This window comes from Globicephala melas, chromosome 4 (genome assembly GCF_963455315.2).
Source record: "Globicephala melas chromosome 4, mGloMel1.2, whole genome shotgun sequence".
NCBI lineage: Eukaryota > Metazoa > Chordata > Mammalia > Artiodactyla > Delphinidae > Globicephala > Globicephala melas.
This window is the reverse complement of record NC_083317.1, coordinates 69946925-69962935: the sequence shown is the minus strand read 5'-3', so window position 1 is coordinate 69962935 and position 16011 is coordinate 69946925. Positions and strand designations below refer to the sequence as shown.

Sequence of the window (16011 nt, the reverse complement as noted above, 5' to 3'; positions counted from 1 at the left end):
ATGACACCCAGTTCTGTGGAACTGGCGGGGTGGTGTGCACCAGAAATGGAAAAGGCGCTCTGCTCAGTCAGCGTTCTGTGCGGCCAAGTGGGTTGCACGTCCACACCCGTGTGTGGGTCCCCTGAAGACCAGGGTGCACGAGACAGTGGTGGTGGTTCCCTGGGCGGGATCTCATAAGTGCTCAGTGCTGCTCTCCCTCTGAGGCATGTTGCATTGGCCCTGAGCAGGATTCATGGTAGATAAATTCGTTTTCTTAATGGAAATCCAGGGGCCTGGGTTGAGGTCAGGAGAGGAGCAGGGAGCCCTTTCTGCGGCTGAGGATTTGGGAACCAGAAGAGTAGAGAAGGGGGTCTATTCCAGGCAGGAGCTGCGTTTGGAACCTGGGATGAGCCCCCTGAGGACCTTTGGGAATCTAGTACCGTAGCTGGACTCTGAGTTAAACTGGTGTGTCTGGAAGAGAACACGTTAGGAAACAAGACATGTGACTTATGAGTGAACGTGTGAAATTCAACCTTTAAAATGGGCGTTTCTGGAATACTATCCACAACGACTATGCAGATTCATTGGAAAATGAAAACAGATTTATTGAGAGATAATTAACCAACAATACAGTGTACAGATTTAAAGTGTATATTTTGATAAGTTTTGACACTTGTACACACCTGTGAAACCATCACTACATCAAGACAGTGAATGTGTACATCACCCTAAAAAGTCGGGACCCTTGGTAACTCCCTACTTCTGCCCTTTCCTTCAGTGGAAATTTAAAGAAATAGATTAAATATAGAAACAGCAAGGTATTCAGAGCACAGTCTGGTTGGTGGAAGCCGCGTTGCGGGTGTGTTGGTGCTTGACGTTGATTAGCACCCCGTCCGCCGGCTGCCGTCCTTTCTGGCAAAACGGGAAGGCCCGGGCTGGGCCTCAGCTGCCCATACTTCTGGATTTGAACCCGCACGGGTGGTATGTGTGTGTGTATATGTGTATGTGCGCACGTGCACTTTGGCCTGCACGGGCCTGAGTGTGTGTGTGTGTATGTGCACTTTGGCCTGCACGGGCCTGTGTGAGTGTGTGTGTGTGTATGCGCGCTTGTGCACTTTGGCCTCTGGGTGTGTGTGTGTACGTACGCACGTGCACTTTGGCCTACACAGGTGTGTGTGTGTGTGTGTGTGAGAGTGCACACGTGTGTGCACATGCACTTTGGCCTGCACAGGCCTGTCTGTGTGTGTGGACATATGTGCACACATGCACTTTGGCCTGCATGGGCCTGCATGTGTGTGTGTACGTGTGCACGTGCACTTTGGCCTGCACAGGCCAGTGTGTTTGTGTGTGTGTACATACGTGTGCATGTGCGCTTTGGCCTGCATGGGCCTGTGTGTGTGTGTGTACATACGTGTGCATGTGCACTTTGGCCTGCACAGCCTGTGTGTGTGTGTGCGCGCGTGTGCATACACACGTGCGCTTTGGCCCGTGCAGGGGCTCTGGTTGTCCTTTCACCTGTTCCTCTCCCCGGCCACAGTCCAAGCACAGCTCTCATGGGACCATTTGTGTTTCTCTGCATCACCTTGCCACCTCTGTGCTTTGGGGTTGACTTCTACCTCGCTTATAGTTGGTACACGGTCCGTGGGGACATCCTGAGAGGATTGCAGCAGAGCACAGGTAACAGTGGAAATGGCCATGGTGTGACTCTAGGCTGGGGAGGGAGCACAACGGGAAGGGCACATTTAATGTAACGTCTCGTAGAATCGAGTCTGTTGTTCTTGGCTTTCACTGTGTGAAACGTTCACCTCTGGGCTTCGATTTCTACGTTTTTTCTTGCTGTGCCAACTTCTTTATTGTGAGAGATCACCAGCGTGGAGCTTTGCTGTACAGTGGGTGCTGGTGAGAGGTTCCCTTCTAGAGCTCAGAGGTAGGGCCCTGGGTGCGTGCAAACACACACACACACATACACACACACACCACCAGCATTATGTCACCTTGACAAAGGGGGGTGGCACTCAGAGAGAAATCATGGCGGGGGGGGTCCCTTTTCAGAGTGGGAAAGAAAAGAATGAGCTGGAAACCACTAGAGCTGCATGTGGAGGGTGACAGCAGAGTCCTCTCTGAGCACATGTTTCTCTTTTTGTTGTTGCCATGAAGTCTGCTCCCACCCACTCCACAGCTGGCCTGACTTAACGCAGTTGCAGATGGGACCTAGCCTGAGTATTTCATAGCCTTTAAACTTCTTGACATTGTCTTCTTGTCCTAGGGTGAGGAGTAAGGAATCATGTTCAGAGGCAAATTTGGTAGGAATTAATTGAATTTCAGATAATTATCTTATGACACAAAAGTTTTCATGCATCAGAACTGCACTGGCTGTGGCTTTGATCCTCTGCTATATATCCTGTACTCCATCCATTTCATTCATTTGTTCAACAAATAAATACTGCCTAACGTGTGGCAGGCATCATGCCACACGGTGGGAATAAAACAGTGAACAGAACACAGTCCTGCCCTCCAGGAGCTCATAATCTTTGAGGGGAGACTGACTCAACCAGGATACAACCTGACCATCTGCACTCTCCAAGATCAGAGCCAGTTTTCGAGTAAAGAAGGGCCCGGTCTGGTGACTACAGAGAGCACTGCCGGGAGACCCAGAAGGCCCGGTTCTGGTCCTGCCTGCCTGCCCCTGGCTGCTCAGTGGCCCTGGATAAGGCCCTTTCTTTGGCCTCTGTTCCCACTTCCATAAAATGGGAGGTTTGAACTGAATAATCTCCACAGTTCCTACCCGAGACAACATGGGGATCAGGAATAATACAAACTTCAGATCTGGACACAAAACTTGGGGGTCTCACGGCCAGAGGAGAATATAGGCTTCTGTTTGCATCTGTTATAGTTACTGGTTCATTGAATAGGAGTCCCGTTCCCCAGTGCGCTCTCTCCCTCCTCCAAGTTCCCCATTAATGCTTCCGGGTAGTGGCTTCAGCACGTCTTGATGGGAATGGCTGATGCTTTCTCCCAAAGTCTTGTTTGTGAGCCATGGGGCCCTCATATTTCATCAGACTGATCCCAAGTAATTTTTAAATAGCTCCGATCTACCTAGCCCTTTAATGATAAACTGTTTTGCCTCATCTTCACATTTATTTGCATTTAATATATATAATTTTTAATTTACCTTGTCTTTCAAAAATTAAGTTTCTTCCAATAGGCCTGAGCTGTCTACCATAGTTGCTGTCAAAACATCCATCCATCCATCCATCCATCCATCCATCCATCCATCCATCCATCCATTCATTCAGCAAAAGCTCGTGTTCAGTCTTAGAGAGAAATATGATATGGTCCTTGAAATTCACAGCTCAGTGGGGAGAACAGATTTGTGAACAGCAGGAGAGCTGTGTGTGCTGAGTGGCGCTCTCAAGCCCTCTGCCAGTGGAGGCTGGCACTAACAAGAGGAAGTGGATTTAAGAGAGAGTATTTTTAGAGTTGTAGAAGCACTTAGACAATTTGTTGCAAAGGGAGAGACTATTTCTTGCAGAGAGTGTTTTCAACAAGCTGTTAATGTGTTGGGGAAACTGCATATTTACCTAATTCAAGTTTGACACTACATGCTCAGCAGAAAAGAGAAAAAGAAAGAAAAGAAACCCCATGAGAGCAGGAAGCACTTCTGCCTGCCATTCCGTCCAACGCCCTGTTCCCTGGAGCGCGCCTGAGAAGGAGGTGGGAGTCTGAAGGGCTGTCAGTCGATGTGGAGGGGGTGTCCACGTGTCTCTCGGAGTGTGTGCACCCTGCTATTCTGAGTGTATTTAGTGTATAAAAAATTCTTTTTGTAAGATGTGCCCTAACTACAAGCCAGGTATTTCATTTGGCCTCTGTCTCTGAAGTACATCCTCCTTAGAGATTCTCAGTGTCAATTTTTTAAACTTGGAGACCTACAGAAGGTTGTACAGACTTTTTACAAATTAAATACACCCGAGTAGGGCTTCCCTGGTGGCTCAGTGGTTGAGAGTCCGCCTGCCGATGCAGGGGACGCGGGTTCGTGCCCCGGTCCGGGAGGATCCCACGTGCCGCGGAGCGGCTGGGCCCGTGAGCCGTGGCCGCTGAGCCTGCACATCCGGAGCCTGTGCTCCGCAACGGGAGAGGCCACAGCAGTGAGAGGCCCGCCTACCGCAAAAATAAATAAATAAAATAAATACACCCGAGTATAGAACCACCCAGGCCAAAAAGCAGAATATTACGAGCATCCAGAACCCCTGTGTCCTTTTCTGTTACTGTCCCCTGGGGGTAACCGTTAGTTGTGCCCGTCTTTGAGTTTCATATAAATAGAATCATAGACTATGTATGCCTTCGGCGTCTGGCTTCTTCTGGGCTGTGTGATATGAGATTCATCAGTGTCATGACATGTAGTCATTTCATTCATTCTTGTACTGTGTGATATTCTACATGAACACACCATAATTAAAAAAAAAAAGTCTGTTCTGTTGATAGGCATTTGGGTAGTTCCAGTTTCTAGCTATTACAGACAGCATTGCTGTGAACATTCGTACGTGTTTTCTGGTCAGTACACATCTCTGTTGGATATAATCCTAGTGTAAATTGCTTGTCTAAGGTTGACCTAAGCATTAGTAGGTACTGCCTAATGTTTTTCTCAAGGCTTGTACCAGTTCACGCTCCCACCAGCAGGGTATGAGGCACCCAGGTGCTCCAACTCATTTCCAACACTTGATATTTTTAGTCTTTTATTTTTTCTAATCTGTCGGGTAATTCTGGCTTGATTTTTGCTTCATCCGTTGTCTTGAGAACATAATCCACGTATAAGGTCTTATTCTCTCAGAATGTAGTTCAGAGCTCATGAATTTGGACCTCATCTGAGGTGCCTGCTGAGCTGATGGGGAAGGAAGATAGGGAGCTGACGGAGGGCGGGGGGCGGAGAGAGAAGAGCAGCTGAGCGAAGGAACATCATCCCAGGCACGTGCAAAGGCCCAGCGTCTGGGGCGCGTACGGCAAGATTTGAGGCACTGTCCGAAGCTGAGGGTGGGGATGGGGTGATTCTGCAGAGACGAGCAGGAACAGAGCATGAGCCCTGGAAGCAGATGAGATTATCATATGGCAGGTGGGCCATTAGCAACTTCTCTGAGCTCACAGAGGGAGACCTCAGGCCGGGGCTAGTAAGATAGTGTGTGGGTGTGGAGAGGATGAAAGGGATGAGGGAGGGGCAGCGAACCTAGCCCACTGGATCTGGCCTTGGCTTGAGATCCCGGAGTTAAAGGAAGCCATGTGGGCATCAGAGAACCAGTGTGGAGAACATCTTGGCCGCAGCCTTTACTAATTGGTTCTGGCTTCATCTTCTCTCTCTGTTCAGAGCATCCGGTCTAAAGTGGAGCTGTCCGTCTGGGATCAGCCGGAGGATATCAATCTCTTTTTCACTGCTACCTGCCAGGACGGTGTATCTTACCCTGGTCAGAGGAAGTGTGAAGGCCTGAAGATCGGGGACACAGTAAGTTCTCACCTTCCGTTTGTTTATACTTGTTAATGTTGGTCATCATTCTTTGGCTTCTGATAACTTTCGTGACTTATTAGAGGCCTTTAGGAGTTTGTATTCTGTCTTCCAGCTCTGCATACTGGAGGACTTTCTTAAGCCTGCCCTGTGCTGTGCCTTCAAGATGCAGGTGGACTTAGTAAAAAGCTCCAGGCAGCCCACAGCCTTCAGTGCGTTGTCACTTAAGGCTTCCTCAAGTTGACATTGTGCCTTTGGTGTCTTAAACCATCATTATCTTTGTTTGACAGGGATGAAATCAGTGGGAGAATGTAGGTGGAAAGCTAAAAGACCCTGCCTTCGTTTCTAGTCTTCTACAGCTTGCTCTGTGCCTTGGGTAATCCGACTTTCACTTTTCCTTTATGTAAAGTATGAAGAAAGCCATCCACCTCTTCTGATTTGATGAGATGGAATGGATAACTCTGTTGCAATGGAGGGCATGGGTGCCTTGTCTGGGTTTAAGTGGATATAACTAAATGGTGGAGAAGCAACATTGTGTATAAAGAGGTGTATCTGTGTACCAAGCCAAGGACGTGAGGGAAGGAGGAAGATACATGGATGATGAGAACAAAGATGAAATACTGGCTCAGAGGCAGGCAGAGTGGTGATGGAGAGCCATCCTCACTTCTAGAGAGTCCTGCTGCCCGAAGCAGACTGTGAGATCCATTCCTTGCTTTATTGACACATTTTTCATTGCTCAGAAAATAGAAAGGCAAATAGAGGACTGAGGGAAAGTTCTCTTATGTAACTAAAGAATCTGGTTGGAACCAGAAAAATTATAGGGACCTTAAAAATACATGACCGTATCTCCTGGGCTTTCATAAGCACTAATGATGGCCAAGGTGGAGATAAGCAGACATACCCCGGATTCTAGGGAAAGGGCTCCAAAAGACAGAGGTGTGGCCGCATGACTGCTTACACTGCAGCGTGGTCTTCTGGAGCTGCCTCACGTTCTGTAATTGATTCTCTCCCTCCTTCCCCTTCCCAGCTGCCCTTCGCCCATGTTACAACCCACAGGCGTACATCTCACCCATTCTAAATCTTAACAGTGGTACCTCACCCCAGCAAAGGGACCATTCAGAATGCAGTATCAAGGTTGAGAAAGTGAAGGACTCTAATGACTAGGTAACAGATCTTTTTCTAACGCAGGTTTTTTTCCAAGTTTCTTTTTGCTTTAAAAAAAAAAAAAATTGAAAGATTGGCCTAATCAAGTTTTCAAACGATGAATCATTAAAAATTTAAAATGATTATTTATGGCGTTTTGCTAAGAAGGTACTCATAGAATAAGGTGACGTTGCTGTAACAAAACTCCTATTCCCATTTTCCTATCGACCTGAATGAATTTTGGAGAGAGTGCTTTAATCTATACAAATAAAAAATAGGAGTAGAATTGATGCCATTCCCTGTCTTATTTAGCAATGAGTAATATTTTCAACGTACATGAACTGCTTGGGTGGGGAAGCCCCATCTCATTAAAGTGGCACATCCAATAAAATTTCATTTTTAATACTTGTCAAATTTTGTGATATATTTATGTTGTTTTGATCAATTGCAATGATTAATCAATCCAGATGATGTTTTTAAAAAACACAAAAGCCTTATAGTCAGCGGCTTTAAAGAGACAGCTGTGAAAAATGGAAGGAGGCAGAACTAATCAGAAAAACTCCACGTAAGTGGACTCTGTGGATCTGTGGATGGGATGTTTGGTGCAGTGTGTCAGGAAAGCTAAAGAATGATGTGTGAGAAACACCCAAACAAGGAACCTTTTACTTGGACAAATAGGTTCAGTGGAACAGAGGCGAGGAGGAGGATGTACGGCACACACACCGGGCGCCTGGGTTTCAGGAAGTCTCTTGACAATTTCTAATGACATCCTTATGCAAAGACAGGTAACATGGGTCGGTGATAGCACAGCTAGGCAGATGCATAGCTGAGTAAACCTGCTTTCTAAGAGTGTCGATAACGTCATCTGGAGGAAGACTTGACGGAGGTTCCAGCTGTCTCCTGTCTACTCCCGGCTTGAGATTAACTCGAGGGAGAACTACTTATCAAAGTTGGGGAGGTCACAGAGCTGGAGAAAACAGGTTAGCTTATAAAGCAGGAAAACCAAGATTTAAGAACATTTTTAAAAATTGAGCTGTGTTGAAATCATCAGGATTCATATCTTACATTAAGTTCAGAATATTAATAGGATAGAGGGAACTTGGTTTGACAGTAGCTTTTAAGAAAAGGATCTGGTAGATTCTAATTCCCAAAGGCTCAGTGTGAATAAGCAGTGTTGCTTTGGAAAAAAAAGCCAACTGAGGCTGCATTAATGGAACCCCAGAGAAAATGGTTTCACTCTTTTTTGTGTGGGTCAGACTGCGTCTGGAGTTCTTTGTTCAGTTTTGTTTTTTTTTTTCAGAGGGCAAGTGTAAAGGAACTATCTTGATGGAGGTATATAGACACCAGGAAGATCAAAGGAACTGGTGTTTGTTGCTAATAATAGCATAAAGTTGGAATTCTTTTTGAATGCCAGAAACTGAAGCCAGTTTATGCTGCCATAAGAAAAAAGGGGAAATTATTATAAGAATATTGGGTCCCTAATGGACCCAAGGGGGCAATGCAGTTAGTATTGGAAAGGACTGGAAAGTAACTGGACAAAGGGTTAGCTCCATGTTCCTCACTGGGTCCCTTGTAAGGAAGATAGTTATTCATGTTGACAGATGAGAAAAACTGAGGCACGAAGAATTCAATTAAGTGCCCAAGTAAGTAGCCAGTAAGTAGCAGCCAGTAAGTGGCAAAGTTCAAGTTCAAGGCCAGGGCTTTCTGGCTCTGATGCCAGCACCCATGCCCCCTCCCCCTGGCCTCTTGCTGCCCATGCCTATGGTCCTGTTCCATCATCCCCGTTCAGACGGCTCACCTCAGAGCAGAGCACCGTAGCAAGGGCCGGGGCCTCCAGCAGGGAACACCTCACCGCATTCTGTGTACACCCCCTGGGGCTCAGTGCTGCTGGGCGTCCCGAGATGTGGGATCACCCACAGACGGCAGTGGACTCACAGCTCTCTCCAGACCAAGTCCTCTCCCTGGTCATTGCCCTCTGACTGTGGAGGGAATGACAGAGTTACCATTTCGTGGGAATTTATTTTACTCTCCGTGCTCTGCTAGGGCTTGGCTGCTGGCTTCCTCTGCTGCTTGCAGCCTCTGTCAGGGCGACATTACTTCCCCATTTTATGTGAGAAAGACTGAGGCTCCGAGGTGGGGGGCCCTGGCTGCTGGTGAGCACAAGCGCCAGGAGTCAGAGCTGCAACCACTGATGCCACAGTGCGTGTTTTTTTCCTTATACCTCGTGCATTTTGAAAGTAAAAGTTTCAGAGGAGCTAAAGGTGGGATCGTCGCCACTTTTGTGCGGACACTGTAGTGTACAGGTTTTGTTTTTTGCTAGGATAGGATACTTCGGAAAAATAGGAACATTGTCCAGAAGACAGGAAAGGATTTTAAGTGGCATTTTTCACAAAAGTGGAAAATCTCAGACGTATTTGGATGACTTCTAGAGCATTTGAAACGGAAGGAAGAAGGGTGCTTCTCCCACGCCCTCCACAGCAGTTCCACATGGGCGGGCCGGGGAGAGCCTCCCTTGGGGTCCCCGGGGCCATGGTCCTGTTGAGACAGCGGCCCAAAGGCAGGCCTGCCATGCTGGCTCCTTGTTTCCTCTCTCTGCCCAAGAGGCCACAGTCACATGGCCCCCGGCTCTGCCGCCAGGGCTGTGTGGGTGGAAACACACTGACACAGAGCAGTGGCCACTTGCCTGTCATAGCCGGACCCAGTGCTTCTTGTAGGCCACCGGAGGTGAGCTCTTTGAGGCCCTGGAGGCAGTGGGGGGCAGAATCCAGGGCAAAATGGAAATGTGGGGTCCTTGTTAAAAAATAAAGAATTTCAGGATGACAACAGCAGAGCATTAAACTAAGCGCGGGCCCTTCTGAGCATGGGGCTCTGTGTGACTGCACGGGCACGTGCCCACGGAGCTGGCCTGGAGGGAGAACTGGGGGGCTTCCCCTCAACCCCCTTATTGCTGAAGGAGAGATGTACTTCTGTCCCTCATCTCAGGCTGAACTTTCTCCAAAGAGCTGACAGTTGGACTTAGGTTTGCTCCTGAGCATGTGGGCACTTCCTCCTTGACATTTGTCCCGGGGACAAATCTGGTGGAGGAAATGTAGGTGCAGGAGTCAACCCCATAGGGTTGGGGGCAGTGATGAAAGCCGGGCCTGGTGCTGCGGGAGCCCCAAGGAGGAAGGGCCCCGCATCGCAGAGGGGGTGCTGCTTGAGCTGAGGCTCCGAGTTTTCCAGACATAGAAAAAGAGTGGGGAGGCCCCATTAGTGGTGAGTCCGAGAAGGTGTGAACGAGCATTGATTGCCCCGTTGCAGGTGTGAAGCAGCTGAGGCAGGGAGTGGGTTGGGAACTGAGAAGAGAGGAGCTGGGGCTGCAGAGGCGGGATTGGGCCAACTGGTAGGACATACGTGCCAAGCTAAGGTGTCTGGCATTATTTGGCAGGCATGATTTCCGTTCTTTAGTGCCATGAGCTGGGAGGGCTCTGGGTAAGTCAGAAATGGCGAGGAGGGTAGGCAGGAGTAAAGAGCACAGCAGAAGGGCCCGGGGGCTCACTGGAGGAGAGGGGTTAGGGAAAGCAGACAGGGTGTAACTGCCATCCGGTGCATCTCGGGGTCTGGCCTGTGGATAAGGACATGGCCCATGGGGGAGGGGGAGCCTTGGGACAGCTGGGTTCAAGGGGCATCCGGGCAGGTCTCGCCTCCATGTAACCAGAGCTTCCTGCAGAGGTGGAGGAGGTGGGCGGGCACCGTCTCCATGGTCACTTCCAATCAGAGGCCATGGTTCTGTGACTGTCCTGTGACCTCTGGGTTAAGAGATCTATCTGTCCAGGCAAGAAGCAAGGGGAGGTGGTAGGGGGTGAGGGACAAAGGTTGTCCTCAGAGAAATACTCCTTACATGAAATCTTGCAGTCCCAAATCCAGTGATTTCTGGTTTTTTCCCCTAATTTTCCTCCCAGCATCAACCAGGGCTGACTGAGTGGGCCTAGCCACTGGGAGTCAGTTTTCTCATGAACTGGCTTTGACAAATCAGTATGCAAGTGGCTGGCTGTGCGACTGGCACTAACGCCCGGTACAAAGGACCCAGTGAGCCCCGTTGGGGGCTTCCCACAGCGTCCCGCTCTCCGGCCCCTCCCCTGGGGCTCTCCACCCCTTGCCCATGCCCAACGCTTTGTCTCAGCGAGCTCCTAGTGGACTTGGCATTTGCAGAGCGTGGGTTTGGGTGGGGGCTGGGTAGCCCCTTTGAAAGGGTGGTCAGGCCGGCAGCCCTGTGCGGGAACCAGGAGCATCCCAATGAGGTTCAAATAATAAGACTGGGCGGGAGGGAGGACTGCTGTGTCCGCGACCTTCCTCTGGAATCTCCGAGTGGGAAAACGGAAAGTCTCCTGGAACTGGGGAGCCTTCACTTTCAAGAGTCCACAGTAATCAGGGAAGAGAAGCCTCATTCCAGCTGCCTGACAGACTCTCTGGATTCTTTCCTGAGCCCTCAGGGAAGTGGACTCTGAAGGGAGGAGTAGCAGAACAGATTGACTTGCTGTTGCCGAAGTGCTTTTTATAGCATTCCTGTGCCCAGCAGGACCTGAGACGTAGTGGCTGAAATGGACCTGTTCTCTGGTTATCAGGTGGCCGGCTGCACGCTAGGCTGCATGGGGCCCGACAGCTTGGACCTTGGTTAGACCAGAGCTTTGGCTGAAGAAGGCCACGGGGACCTGCTCAGAAGCCAGGCCTTAGACTGGGCAGACAGTGTGTGAATCGTTCTGAATCCTGGGTGATCAGCTGCCGGCACTGATTCAGGGGCATCCCCAACCTTTCCACTCCCTCTCCAGCAAACACAGACATCTGCGAGGCCCAGGAGATTTAATTCCCTCTCTTGTTACTTGATCCCTTGGTGCAGGCAAGTTTTCCTGGGGGAAGGTTATGCTTACAGATGGACACTCCCCACAGTCTTGCAATAATTAAATGCCTTTGGTTCTTGGTCCAGGCTGTTCCTTTGTAATTTTTTCCACTTCTGACCCGCAGCGGCCTTTGTGGGGGGGCCGGGCTTTCCATTTAACAAGTCCAGCAAAGTTATTCCCCTGGGAGGTAGTAGGCGTCTCTCCGAGCCTCAGCGGGAGGGATGTTCATCTCTCTCCACATTCTTGATGCCCCGTGGCACCTCGGTCAGGTGCAGCCTCCCTGTCCTTCCATCTGCGGGCTCAGGTTATCCCCAGCCCAAGGCAGGAAGGTTGAAAGTTGACCAGGAGCTTCTGGTCACTACTGGGTGGATTCCCGTCTAGTGGTCCCTCTGTGAGCCGGGCCTCTCTCTCTCTACCCAGGTCTGGACACTGGACATCTGCCTCATTCCCTGCTTCTAGGAGGTGACATGCCAAGGAGAGCACAGGCCCAGCCCCACCCCTCCCCAGCTGTGTGACCAGCACTAAGCTCCCGGAGCCCACCAGCCCCGTTTTCCTTCTGGTAAATGAGGACGCCTCCTCCTAGGGCATGTAAATGAGACGCGCGTGGAGATGCCCAGCACGGGGCCTGGTGCACGTAGTACTCAGCACCTGGTAACCGCTAGGCAGCTTGCAGCGCCCTGGGTGGGTCCACATCTTTTTTCCTTACCTCGAGAGCCCAGCTGTACCTGAGGGCCTTGGGACTGGGTTGTGGACGTGCTTTTGCCAGTCTCTCCCTTTGCCGCCTCCCACCCCCGACGTGGAGGTGGGGTGTGGGCCCGTCCCACTGTCTGCAGCTGGCTTGCTTCGCCCAGCGTCCTCTGACCCTGGCTCCTGGTCATTGTCCTCAGCGCACCTGTCTGATGGTGTCTGCTGTGATACTGCTTCACTAATGCCGACTCCTGGTGTCTTGTTGCCAAGCAGACTCTCCAGGACCTAGGAAGCGGGGTCTCCTGCTCAGCCTCACGCGCTCCGGCTCCCACCCTGCGGGGGGGTGTCCCTAGATGTCACAGAGGGGAGACCTTTTAGAATTAGTAAAGATCCCAAAGTGACAAGGATCTGTAGAACGTTTATTTTTATTTCATTTTTTTGCGGTACGCGGGCCTCTCACTGTTGTGGCCTCTCCCGTTGCGGAGCATGGGCTCCGGACGCGCAGGCTCAGCGGCCATGGCTCACGGGCCCAGCCGCTCCGCGGCATGTGGGATCCTCCCGGACCGGGGCACGAACCCGTGTCCCCTGCATCGGCAGGCGGACTCTCAACCACTGCACCACCAGGGAAGCCCTCTGTAGAACGTTTAGAAAAAGATATTTTGAGTGTTCTCCAGAAATACACTTTATTACCTAAAGAGTACCCAGTAAAGCAGGTTATTGATGGCTTTTTAAAAACCAGTTCTATTCCAACCCAAATAATAGAGTTAACAATACCAGTAGCTAAAAGTGGTTCCTAACTTGTTCTGAGTTTCAGAATGTTCTGAGGAGCCTTTTGAAAAAGAAAGATGTCTGGGCCAGAGGCGGTGGGTCAGTTTCTGGTGTGAGACCAGGCCTCTGTCGGTTCGGGGGAGAAGGACTTCAGGATGGTGTTTGGTCAGGGCGTGCCAGCTACCTGTCTGCAGATTTCCACAGCGCCCTGCTTGGAGGGCCCTGCTGGATGACTCTCACCACATGGTGGCGGGGAGGGGAAGGTGGAATCACGCTGTACTCCCTGGGAGAATCACAGCGAGCAGCGTCCTTGCTTTCCTCACATCCCAGCCATGTGGGCTGCTAACAGGCATCTTTCCTCCATTGCCATCTGCCAGCGAGGTCCACCTTGCTGCCTGTTTCCATGGCAACCCATAAGCAGCTCGGGAGTTAGCAACACTCCTTTACATGCTTTGTTCAATAAGAAAAAGTCTGTCCATGTGTGTGGCAATGATGCTTCTTTACAACCTCTGGACCGTGGACTGATTGTGAAAGACACAGCTGTGAGGATCACGCAGAGAGAAACTGGGGCAGAGGGAGGCTCAGGTGTGTCTGTGTGGAGATAGATATGCTGGAAGGGACACAAGAGTCATCTCTCCCTTCTCCAGCAGGGGAGGAAACACCTCTGCAGAAGGGCAGGCAGTTGCCAGGGCATCTCGACCACAGCGCCCCATGAGTTCAGGGAGCCACGTCTAACCTGGCATAGAGGGAGGTGCCTGGTATATTGTTGAATATTTTGTTGACTTTCAAAATGGAGACGGGAAGAGCATAGGATAGAAGTGAAAAGGGGAGAAAGAGAACCTTGTAACCTTGAGTGAATCTTTCTACCTTCCTGTGGAAGCCCTTTTCCTCTGGGAGGTAAAAAAGATGATGAACGTTGAAGAATCAAGCATGGTGCCTGTCAAATGTTGGCACGCCTGAATACGCCCTTCCTGGGTCAAGCGAAGGGGCTTGCTGTCTCCGGGGCCTCTTCCTCCTCGGGCCGTTGGAGTGGCCCTCCGTGAGTGTGGGGAGGGGCTGGATTTGGCCCCAGTTCTTCACTGAGGACCTTGGAGGAACTGTGCTCAGGCCAGGCCCCTGGCTGATCAGGAGGCTGGTGCAGACAGCGGGAGGCCCAGATGCACCATGGCCACCACATCCCCTCTCTTTCTCCTGCGCAGGCATCCTTTGAGGTGTCAGTGGAGGCCCGGAGCTGCCCGGGCAAACACACGCAGCCCACGTTCACCCTGCGGCCCGTGGGATTCCGGGACAGCCTGGAGGTGGGGGTCACCTACGACTGCAGGTGCAGCTGCAGTGCAGGACTGGAGCCGGACAGCGCCAGATGCAGTGGCAACGGGACTTACGTCTGCGGCCTGTGTGAGTGCAACCCCAGCTACCTGGGCACCAGGTGTGAGTGCCAGGAAGGGGAGAGCCAGAGCGGGTACCAGAACTTGTGCCGAGAAGCGGAGGGCAAGCCCCTGTGCAGCGGACGCGGGCAGTGCAGCTGCAACCAGTGCGCCTGCTTCGAGAGCGAGTTTGGGAAGATCTACGGGCCCTTCTGCGAGTGCGACAACTTCTCCTGTGCCAGGAACAAAGGAGTCCTCTGCTCAGGTAGGCACCCCGCAAGCACTTTTGCTCTGAGCCAGGCACAGGCCTGGGTGCCGTTTGGACATCCCCAAAGCATGCTTTATACTTCCTGCCACAGTCCTCCTGGGAGGAGATGAGGGCAAACCTTGGGGGTGGAACCAGTGTGTCGAATGCAAAAGCAGGAGGTGGCACTGCTACGTGATGTGGACTCTCAGAGTCGGAGGGGTCGGCCGTGGGTCATCCAGGACTTAACCACACAGCATTCCTGACACAGGTGATCAGCCTCTTCTTGATTGCCCCTGGGGACGGGGAGCTCCCTGGGGCCAGAAGAGGTTATTCCCTTGTTAGACATCCCATTCATCTCCTATGGCTGCTCTAAGAAATTACCACAGACTTAGTGGCTTAAAACAACACAAATGTATTCTATTCTAGTTCTGGATGTCAGAAGTCTGAAATGGATTGGCTAAAATCCAGGTGTCAGCAGGGCTACATTCCTTCTAGAAGCTCTAAGGGAGAATCTGTTCCCTGGCCCTTTCCAGCTTCTAGACGCCATTTGCATCCCTTGGCTTATAGCACCGTCCTCTGTTTTCGAAGCCAGCCGTGTAGCATCCTGAGCTATGTCTCTGACTCTGACCTCTGCTTTGCTCTGATGCTCCTGCCTCTTCCTTATGAGGAGCCCTGCGATTTGCGTTGGACCCACGGGATAATCCAACGAGTCTCCCCATCTTAGGATCCTTGACTTAATCACATCTGCAGGGTCCCTCTTACCATGTAAAGTAACGCTGGTACAAATTCCAGGGATTAGGCCGTGCACATCTTTGAGGGCCATCGTTCTGCCTCGCATAGACATGATTTGAAAGTTTCCTTTTATATCAAACAGAAGATTGTTTCTCAGTCACTTCTGCTCAGCGGTTCACATTTTAGGCTCCCACTTCCGCATGACAAACTGTCAAACGTCTGAGAACTTCTTTATGTTTCTCTGTTCTCTTTTCTTATCCAGGCTAGACACCAGGTCTCTTCCTTCTCTGAGGCTCTATCATTTTGTTAAGTGTGCCTCTCAGAATCAGGCGTGTTATTTGTCATCTGGGTAACGAGGGCTCAGCCCCGAGTTCAGCGAAACATTTGCTTCCTGTGACCTGAACGTTCCACTTCCATTAACACATCCTAACAACACCCACTTTTTCTTTTCTGTTAAACAATCACATTGTACCGTTGAACTTGGTTTTAACTTTACCAAAAGTTGAAGATTTTTAATAGTTTGAATGAACTATAGCCAAGCCAAGTTTCTGTTGTGTCACGTTGGGGCGCTTAAGTTTTTGAATCTAAGCATAGGACTTTACATGGGTTCCAGTCAAATTACAGTTTGGCAGCTCCCATTCTGGGAGTTGCGCTCTGACAAGATACTGTAAAATCATGTTTCTAAAGGGTCATTCTGTCCAACACCATGCCACCTGCAGTCGA

At 50.5% G+C, this 16011-nt stretch overlaps 1 protein-coding gene across 1 annotated transcript in view; it reads left to right on the top strand.

Moving 5' to 3' along the window:
• The window catches only part of ITGB5 (integrin subunit beta 5), a 121383-nt gene that overhangs the window by 74585 nt on the left and 30787 nt on the right, over window positions 1-16011 (top strand). The window contains exons 9-10 of the mRNA XM_030858752.3: window positions 5336-5470; window positions 14145-14574. Of these exons, the coding sequence (XP_030714612.1) occupies window positions 5336-5470; window positions 14145-14574 (565 nt within the window). The remainder of the gene's footprint in view (window positions 1-5335; window positions 5471-14144; window positions 14575-16011) is intronic.